This window comes from Haliotis asinina, chromosome 7 (genome assembly GCF_037392515.1).
Source record: "Haliotis asinina isolate JCU_RB_2024 chromosome 7, JCU_Hal_asi_v2, whole genome shotgun sequence".
In the NCBI taxonomy this organism is placed as follows: domain Eukaryota; kingdom Metazoa; phylum Mollusca; class Gastropoda; order Lepetellida; family Haliotidae; genus Haliotis; species Haliotis asinina.
The window spans coordinates 40,345,860-40,356,790 of NC_090286.1; the positions used below are offsets into that span (position 1 = coordinate 40,345,860).

The window sequence follows — 10,931 nt, forward strand, 5'->3', positions numbered from 1 at the left end:
AAACTGACTGGGTTTAACGTAATTAAGTCCACATATACTTAATTATAACTCGAGCTACATCTGCGTCGTGTTAGGATAACACTGTCTCAGAAGCTCTAAGTCCTCGCGTGCTACAATCCTCGCGAAATTACTGTTTGGAGTTTCTTTTCTGATGAACTCTTTTACAGCGCCGCTTCGAGTGGATATGCCGATCGAGGTGGCAATGTCTCGCTGCCAGGAGCTATGAGTGTTCATTTTTGAGGTCACTTGTATTTTCCGGTTGCTGTCCCAGTGTAAGACCTCAGTGTGGATGGGATGAAAGGTGAGATAGAACCGCTGTAAAAGGTCACTGGACATGGCCAAAATACCATTCTCTAGCCGGAGTAAGGGTGTAACCCCCTATCGCTATCTATTAGGACCCGATTCAGACGAAGATGAAGAAAACGACCATCTTAACAGTGTCGCGAATAGGCAATCGAGGAAAACCGAAACAGCATACAGGCGGAGATCTGACAATTTGGATGGAAGAATACAAACCGCAAACAGGGAACACTTATACAAACCCAGAGAAAGCAAAGACGATGTTATCGACTACCTCCCTAACGATAAGAAACAACCCTTCGTCCTGTCACATGATTCTCGTGATATGGGCGTGGTTAGGGCGGGGGTCCCAGAGACACCCTCAAGTCTAACTCCCCAACACGCTGATTTTACATTTCCGGCAAAACAAAAGAACACTTGGCATTATGAGTTTGGCCTTTATGAGTTATTGATCGGACTTGGGTCAATCATCTTATATTTTGTTGATTTTGGAACTGACATTTGGCTTGTTGTGAAATATTTCATAAAAGGCGAGATATTCTACGGTTCGGTATCATTAGTCCTCACAGCAGGGCCATCAGTTGTCACATGTGGTCTTGGAATCACATGGTATGTTCTGGACTACAGAAAAGAAGAGGAAGCATTGACTGAAGCCAGAATGGACAAAGACCCAAGTAAACTTGAAAAAGTGAATGAGAGGCTTACACCTAGCTACAAGTGGGCACTAAGGTTTGTCATCACAGCTCTGCAGTTTGGGCCAGTGATCAGGTATGTCCACATATAGGTATGCTGAATTTCATGTTACTTGAACAGTTTCTGAGAGGACCAAATATTATAACATTGTCAGAGGGTTAGGTCTGTGATCTCAAACAGATTCATTTTCAGAATCCGAAGTCAAATTTGGTATAGGGCATGGTAGGAGAGCTGGCTAGGTACCAGGCTAGTGATACACTGAACTTGAGGTGTTGAGATTGAGCCTACCTGTGACAGGGTGTAAAAACCTTGGTGTCAACCTTGTGTTCAGACTATTTCACTCTTGCTAAAACCCATATTGTACAGAACATCACCCTGTGCACTTCAAAGAACCCACAGATCCATTGGTATACAGCCAGATGGTGGCCACATGAATACATGCGAACACTTTTTGGTGGGTACAGCAGTGTGCAGTAAACTTGGACAAAGTACTGTGACCAATTGTCCCTGTCCACCCAGCTGTGAATGCGTACATCGTAAGGATGAGAAAGCTGCAAGAATTGAGATTGATAATACAATGTGCTGATGAGATTGATATAAAGTGATCGAGGGGAAATATGTATAAATATTCTATTTTAATGTGTCTTGTTTGAGTAGGGCTTGATTTAATCATGTTAATGAGATTGCCAGGGATCTTATAATATATAAATGAATGTTTTTAGGTCAGAATGCAGCATTTTGTTTGTGTGCATTAAGTGAAGAAGCTAGTTATCTGTATTGGCATCATTGTATAAGTCATAGCTTGACAAAAGGGGTTCACTGACATATCTTGACTAATGGTTAGTCTCTGAATATATATAATGTTGATGGTAATGAACTAACCCATATAAATGGAAAGGAGCCCCAGGTAGATCAGAGATTCAGAACCTGAGGAAATCTAGACTTGCTTAATTTAGGGCTTTAGCTCTGCAGAGAGGGTTTGGAAGAAGGGAAAATAATGTGATTCAGGGACTGTGAGACAGACTATAACATATTTGACAATCACTGAAATCTAAGTTTTCCTTTTCTTTAATTTTCAAAAAAAGACTTCTCGAAAGAATTCTTCAGTAAATTGATGTTGATAAGCTTTCAGTAATCACAGGATGTCGTTAGAAAGTGTCATACTTTTGATTACTGGTAATGATTACACAATACCTTTTAGAAAGTGGTGAGATTTAACATGTTACAGTTTGGATTACACTTTCGTAGTAAAAAACAGATTCCTGTACATTAGTGGGGTTAAGTCCCATCTGGAATTCAAACCCACACCCTCAGACTCAGTGTCAAGCACATAATCATGCTAATCACCAGCACACAAAGCCAGCTGCCTAGCCTGCTCAGCCACCATGACTACAAAATTCCAGAAGATGAAATCAAGATGACTAGGACACATTTAAATTTGTCACAAGTGGGTTCAACTTTCCATTCGCATAAGCAGGATCACAGGAAACATTTGAGACAACCCAGTTTCATTTTTAGTATCCTTATATATGACATAGATTCATCTTCAAATCTTTCAGGATTTCAGAGTACATATACAATGGCTGGATGTTCATGAAAACAAAGGGCAAGTTAAAGAAGCACTACTATTGGCTGATGTTGTATGAAGATGTGGATGCTTGTCTTCTTCGACTGTTTGAGAGCTTCCTGGAATCCGCGCCTCAGCTCACATGGCAGTTATATGTGTGGATCATGCTGAAACCTGAGGAGGATGTGGTGGGATGTAAGCAAAGATGATAGGCCAGATGACATCCTTTTCTTCTAAGTTGTTACTAATTGAATAATCTGTTATTTGATCTATCTCATGTTAATCAGCAGTTATCATTGACCTCTAGAGACCAATAGATAATCATAAAAAATAGACACATCAATTTAAACTTTTGAAAGTATTATGTTTTGTTTATGCCTATATCATTACTAAGGTCAGACCAATTTTATTTCTTGTTTTATGGAATCTTGTCCTCTGAAAACCAAAAGGCAGGTGGGAAAAAAAATAAAAATAAGATTTCCAATCAAAGTAATATTCCTTCTAAATACTCAAAGTATTTTACTTTTGGCAATTTATGAAGTGAAATATGGGTAAAAAAACAACCTGAAAATACTTTCTTGTGAGTTTACATTTTTAGCCAATAAAAACATTAGGATTTTTTTTTTTTGAGCAGGGAAAATTAATTTTTATTTTTAAAAATTTTTTTTCTTATTCTTGAAAAAGTATGGCAGGTGGATCCGTAAAACAAGAAATAAAATTGGTCTTGCCTAATGTTGGAGCAAATGATTGAATAATCGATCAACTGATCGATCTCACTTTCATCAGCAGCTATTGTTGACCTCAAGCAACTTATGCCTAGTGATAAACAAATAGAAACATCAAATTAAACTTTAGAAAGTATGTATTTTATGGCTGTATTTGTGAAATTAAGACATGAACAGTTAATGCAGTTTCCTGACTTGTAAAATTTCAATGTAAGCAAGATTTTCAGGTGCATGCCTCATCAGGAGGTATTCTAGATCATTATGATAGTGGTAGTCATCGGTGGGGGATTTGCTCGCACAATGTTATGATTGTGTCCCAGCATTGTCAACATTGGTTTTGGTGGGAGGCTCTATGATATCTAATGATTACTGATTGATTACAGAGCTTCGATTACTGATTTGATGTTGTGAGTGATAACCAGCACTAATCATTACATATTCCAAACTGTGTTCATGTTTGCTGAGTTTGGAGGGTACAGTAACTGCATCTAATATGAAAAGTTTGCAATGATACAAGATATGGACAGTATGGCATTCTATGAGGCGCCTATCTGTACTACACTTTTAAATCACACATTAAACACATTGGTAAAATACCTTTAATTTTTCATTATCCTGACTCATGCTTAATTGCTTAAAATACACTCACCCACAAGTATCCTCCCCTTTCCTGCGCAAACGGTCAGCTGACCAGCCATGCTTGTCACTCTCTCGTCATCGCCCGAGGGCGACTGGAGGCACTTGGGGTCCCAATTACGATGATAGGTTTTTAAGGTTTTTTTTGGTCCTTTAACTAAATTTATGTCGTATGCGGTAATTGGTTTATGCATATGTATCATAATTTGTTAGATTTGTAATTACTGTGTTTTTATAGCACGTTTTGTCTACTCAGTCTCAGTTGACAAAATCGTGTTTGCAGTGTAGATTACGTCTGTCAGCAGTTGACCTGCACTCAGTTTGTCCGGCGTGTAAGCCCATATGTTCTTCCACTATTCGCCGTGAATTTTGCAGAAATTTATTTGCTTCAGAATTTACTTTGTAAATTCTTTCTGTTCACAGGCGTGCGAGGGACGACAGGCAACGTCAGCTTTCATTAGCCATGTCTAAACTGGATGATTTAGCTTTAGGTAACCGTTTATTATTAATTGCTGAAATTTATTCCAGTGACCAGTCAGGCGTGTCTCCGGGGCTATGTCTTGGGTCCAGCGACTTTTCCCCTTGACCACAGAAGAGAACTTCATTGGGGAGGGGACTGTCACAACCTAATAAGTCTTTATCATCATTGTCGTCGAAGATGAAGTCGTCTGCCTTGGAATCGTCACAGAATCAACGTACTTTGATGAAGAAGTCCCTCCGTGACGAGATCGTCCCTCTACAGGAACGACATATATACTGTTGATTCTACACAATCAACCGGCATAGACAACTTTTGTTGTTACCTGCATCTGCCCTGACTGCATTGTCACTGCTCCGGAACCCTTATGAGGGCCGTCAGACATCACAGACTTGGTCAGCAGCCTCGGTCATCGCAGCAAACAACTCTATGAGTCAACCGTCACTACACTTAGCACAGCCGTTCGATGCAGACGCCTTCATGCTACATGAGCTTGGAAAAGTGTCGTTTTGAAGGAGACTATAATCTTCAACCATGTTGACTGCTGCTCACATGAGTAAGGACACTCGCTCGGGTGAGTGCTCTCACAGGTCTATTTGTCAAAGATCTTCATAAGTCTCCTCAGCTCGTTGAAGACCCCTTCAGACCTGGACTCACATAAGGAGGATCGTCGGCATCCATACATCACACTCACGGATGGACAGATACTACTGATCATCACCTCCAGAGGAAGATCTGTTCTTGGACTCTGAAGTTACATCGTGGATCACGAATGGTCTGGACTTAGTCTCACTATGGAAGGACTCCAAAGAAACCAACGCTTATAGGATGAAGAATGAAGACATCAATGCTCGTTGCTTCCTTATGGAGCCCTTCATCAGAGCACCAGATGTAGACGAAGCATACAAGGCAGTCATCACACCGAAGGATCAGCAGTTATGTTCGAACACCTCGCCTCTACTACTGCGGAACTGAATCTACTCCATCGACAAGGTCTCTTGTCCACCTCATCATGGAGTGAAATGTTCATCAAGCCCTTATATCAAGCTGAGTGGTCAGCACCCACAATACTGTATGGGAGGATTGTAGAGGGAGCTAGGACGGTCGCCCAAAACTCCATCGACACCTTGACAACGGTGTTCAAGCAGACAAGTCAGCGTTACACTAACTAGATTAGTTTTCCAGAGTCCAGAGATCGAGAGAGTTTAATACCAGAGCATCCAGGGACAGAAGAGGAGGTAAACATTGAAGATCAAGTTTGGAACGACTGGAGTCTTCTACCCCCAGCCATTCCTATACAACCATCTCAAGTGGGTGGTCGTCTTAAACTCTACCGGAAAAATTTGGGAATTCTCAACGACGAATTCGACACATCTACCTGGAAGACAGTCTGTCTACATCAGCTTTAAGCGGTGGGAGTTTTTTCGCACGCTTTTACCCATCTAGACATGTGCTAGGCAAAGGTTAACCGTCTGAACAAGATTTCTCGATGATCAGTTGAATGATACACTATTGGCATCTTGTCTACAATCTGATTGGTCCTTGCGAGACAACGCCCTGCGCAGAATGTGGTGTTATTGTTCTAATGTAAGGAAGTCGTCTACATTTGGTTACAGACTTTCAGCGCTTGAATAATGTCAATTACACACTAGATTAGCAGTTTACAGTGTCATTTGATTCTTCAGGCAGCATAGAGCTCTTCTAACAGAAGATTCAACAATGCCTATCACGAGGCTTGCAGCAATGAGTGACAGTTTCTGATCGGACAGGCAGCCAGCTATAAATAGACTTCCTTTGAATGTCAACTCGCCCATAATGATCAGTGTTGACGATCTGAAGACGAAGAATGATGCATCTTCACGGCATACAATGTTATCTTGAGAGAATTCAACTCAGTCTACAGTTGAACTTCACTATCAGGCTGCTAACTCAGCTTGGATGAAATGTGAATCTAAATTCCTCAGGATTTGATTCATCACTGTCCCATAGAATCAGTGGGTCAAAGTTCAAGTTGATGTTCGAACAAGTTCTACTCTCTCCGTTACCACTACAACAGTGACAATGTCTATTCGGTCTGCTCATGTCACCTCATGATATGACCAGATGAAGATGCCTACAACTACATCTATGAAAGCGGTTCCTGAGTCAAGGTTTCACATCCTGGCCGGTTTACAACGCTGGACATCTTGAGACCACATCTGTTGTGGCAGACTCGCCTGTTGAATTCTTCACATCAACCATTTGGAGATGAAAGTGGTGATACATATTGTACATATTATATCATACATCACTGGTCCTCATAACTGAGAGACAAGCTACTGATAATCCAAACAGACAACTCAACAGTGGCTTTCTACATAAACAAGCAAGGGTCAATGAGATCGCCATCTCTGCTACACCTGACATTTCAACTCTTCGACATGGCCGACGGTCTGAATCTCCCCCAAAAAGCATGTCACATACCAGGAGCAACATCATTATCTCATCCTCTTTGTCCATCACCAACAGAGTGGATGCTGCATTGAGAGGCGTTTCAACTAATCAGCCAGACATTTGGACTTATGGACTTATTTGCAACAGAGTTCAACAAACAGACAGCATCCTTTGTGTCACTGGTAGCAGATCCCTTAGTCTGGGCAACAGACGCTCTCAGCATCCTGTGGGAAGGACATAACGCGTTTGTGTTTCCCCCTCCAGTGCTGCTACCAAAAAGTCATCAAGAAAATCAAACAGACGAAGGGGCTACAGCTGATTTTGGTCGTGCCTTACTGGCCAATGAGATAATGGTTTCCAACACTTATAGAAGAGTTGGGACAACCAGTGCTACAATTACCAGATTGGAAGAATCTTCTCGTCCATCCTCACCCAAAACAGGCGCACGCCAAACCGTCTGCATTCCGACTTCACGTATGGACCATATCAAGACCTGTTTAACGCACAGAGGATACTCGGTGAGAGCAGCAAAAGCAGTTACTTTAGCGTTACGGAAATCCACTCGCATCATGTATGATGACAAGTGGAAACGATTTGAGGCATACGCCAGGAAGAGATAGCAGATCATCAATGTCATCTACTCCATTCCAGAGGTCTGAAAGGCTCTACATTATCTACATATTTGGCAGCTCTCAGCTCAGTCGTCACCATGGAAACGGGGACCAAGCTAACTAAAGAACCCTGTGCTACTTGCCTTACTACACTCCTTCAAGTTGGAAGATCAACAACGCAGATTTAGAGCTCCAGCATGGGATCTAAACGTTGTACATCTCACAAGTGATACGTAGGAGCCGCTCGACCAGACCTTAATTGAACTGCTGACTCAGAAGCTGCTATTTTTACTTGCCTTGGCTACAGCTGCACAAGTGTCACAAATTCATGCTCTAGACTTCAAATGAGGTTTGATGAAAGTCACCAAGAGACAGATCATTTGGATCTACGATGGGATATTGTTGCAAAAAAACAATTGCCAGGTCAATCGGACAGACCGTTCTGCATACCGGCCTTGCAAGACTTATCATTATGTCTAGTCAGAACATTGAAGATATATATTGCACATACCAAGTCTAGAACACAAAGTTTCAAGCGGCTGTTCATCCCTATATCTACTGAGACACCTACGGAAGGATTCTGCAACACACTCTCAGTGTGGATCAGAGCTGTTATACTGAGAGCCTACGAAGCAGCAGGATTGGAACCTCCGTAGGCCTCCAACAGACATAAAGACAGAGCCTTGGCCTCTACACAAGCAATGCATGGGAATTGCTCATTATCAACTATAATGGAGGGCTGCTTTTGGAAGTCAAACACAGTGTTTGCTCACCATCACCTATGAGACATAGTCACAGAGGACGTCACTGGTATTCACCAATTTGGGCATCTTGTAGTTGCGCAGCAACTAATGGCTAACCGAAGGCGCTGAGTTCACTCACCCACTTTGTCACGTGACTTGTGGTAGCCAGCGGCTCTGCGGAGTATATTGATGGAGAGTCCATATGTACATCTTGAACAGACTAGCATGAATGACTATGACCCTGTACTTATAATGAACATACTTCTTCATGAAGAGGGGTCGCAGCTAGTCTCTTGATTAGAATATCCTGACATTCAGTTGCATCAAACACTAGCAGAATGCTAGTTATTTTGGATATCATCATGTTCCAGTCAATGAAGCCTTCTTCAGAAAACAAGTTCGACTGGATGTGATCCCCACAGACTGTACAGTGAGTATTAGAAGAACAGGACCCAGTTATCGCCATTACAAGTTCCCGTTAAGGGGGAAATTATTGGATGTAAATTTTGACAGCCAGCAGAATCCAGCGTGGCCTGACCCACCGCTGTTTCCGTTGGATTCTGTAAGCAATTAGGCATGATTCAGGATAAGGAAAAATATGTAATTTTCTGAATAAAATTGATATTTCATACTTATCCTGACTCATGATGAAAGCCCTCCCATCTGCCCCTGACAGGCACGCTGAATTCCAATAATTCTTGTGTCGGGCGATTTACAAGGAGAGAGTAATAAGCATGCTTGGTCAGCTGACCGTTTGTGTGGGAAAGGGAAGGCTACTCGTGGGTGAGTGTATTTTATGTCTGCTTAGAAGGGAAAGATTTCAGGTAATTCGACTACCTTCGCCAGGGAAGAGGAGATAAGCAATTAAGCATGAGTCAGGATAAGTATAAAATATCATTTTTTTTCCGAAAATTACATTTACGACTCACCAAATCACACATATGTGGTCAAAAACCAAAATGCTTTTACAAGAGAATAAGGAATGGTCTAGACATATATAAGATCTTGTTTCTCAATTGCAGTATCAATCCGCCTGGGCTCGCTGATGTCTTCATGGTTATCGTTAGCAGTGTCGCTGCTGTCTTATCACCGGTCACTCCGATTCTCCAGGGAGGAAAAGGAGGTCATGAAAATCAAGTCCATCCCATTTTACTTCATATGGCGGGCCAGTGAGGTCGGGACACGTGTTCTTTGTTTGTGTCTCTTCGCATCTTCCTTCCAAGCATTTGTGTTCATCCCCGTGGGTATCCACTGGTTTGTTATATCTGCATGGCTCATGTGCCAGAAAACAAGGTTCTACAAAGACAATGTCTGTTTTGAGAAGTTCTTTGACATTATATGTGGTTATGTTATGATATTTTGTTTTTTGAACTTGAAAGAAGGTCATTCAAGGTTCAGGTATTTGTTGTATTACCTGCTGTTTTATTGTGAAAATATTGCAATGTTGATGGTTTGGTTTTTATATTCCTCTCATGTTGGAGAGTGGTTTCATGTCGGTGGATTCATAGCTATCTTGACCATGGCAGGTTTGCATGTGGTTTTTCAGTTGTTATATTACATGTGTTGTCATCCAACTGAGAACATCCAGTATTGCTTGCCCTGTGAACAATACACGTGTTATGAGCTTGTTTGTCATGATGCAGAAGAAACTCCTGAACGTGTCACTGTGGAAATGATCGTGAGACCGCCCAGTCAGTCACAGCAAGATAAAGAACTCACACACATCTGAACAATGATATGAAGAAAATGTATGGACTGTGATATGAAGAATCTCCTCCATCTTACCACCATGTCATTCAAAACATATTATCACATGTATGACCACTAGTGTTCATATTAAAGATATTTGCCACTTCGGGTATGTATGTAAATTTGGTTATTGAGATTGAAAGCTAATCTTTGTCTCGATCTTAAGTGAGTTAGTGAGATGGGTTTTTCACCACTCTTAACAATGTTTCATCAATATGGTGGGGGACACCAGAAGTGGGTTTCACACTTTGTGCCCATGTGGGTAATCGAACCCAGGCCGTTGGTGTGACGCATTTACTACTCGATCATCTCACCGCCCCAGATGAGAAATACATTAAAGTTTATGAATATGTTTATTGAAAAAACTGCTCTTAATATAATCTGATAGTAATCCTAGTGTAGGATTATAACCAAATCTGTTTGTAAGCACAAAAAGTTAAAAGGTTAATAATTTCATATAAACATACCTTTGGTCAAGTCACAAGCTGTTGATATCAACATTGGTCATGTATGAGTCATTCTCAAAAGTTGCAGCTATTTGGTGTACAAAAGACAACATAATTCAAATACATAATAATTCAGCTTGAAAGTCACAAACATCTGCCAGGAATGGGAAAAAGGTCTATTCTTTTCAACTACTCCAGAGACAATATTTTCTTAAATGAAATTTCGTGCGCAGCAGACACTCGATGTTAGGTTTCTGCACCCAGATACATGTCAAAATGCATATCCTTTGTTATAAACAAGGAATAAAATAAAAAGTATTTGGTCATTTTGTTTGTCATAAAAAAAATCCCAAGATACATTAGATATAGCTAATGGAGGAGAAATCAGATTTTTAACATACTGATAAAATTTGACGGTTATATTGAAGTTTGAATCCTGATACGTGAAAAAGCTGCATCTTTTGAGAATGACTCATATATACTTGTGATAGTAGTGAGTGCATATGAACATCATGAACCTGTGGTGCATATAAAGAAGGAAATGCATAAT

At 40.9% G+C, this 10,931-nt stretch overlaps 1 protein-coding gene across 1 annotated transcript; it reads left to right on the forward strand.

The window, feature by feature from the left end:
* Positions 1-244: 244 nt before the first annotated feature.
* LOC137291030 (XK-related protein 6-like) lies at positions 245-10,696 on the forward strand. Its single transcript, XM_067822288.1, has 3 exons — positions 245-1,068; positions 2,553-2,755; positions 9,209-10,696. The coding sequence occupies exons 1-3, from the start codon at positions 335-337 to the stop codon at positions 9,913-9,915; spliced, it is 1,644 nt and encodes a 547-aa protein (XP_067678389.1). The 5' UTR covers positions 245-334; the 3' UTR covers positions 9,916-10,696.
* The last annotated feature ends 235 nt before the right edge of the window (positions 10,697-10,931 follow it).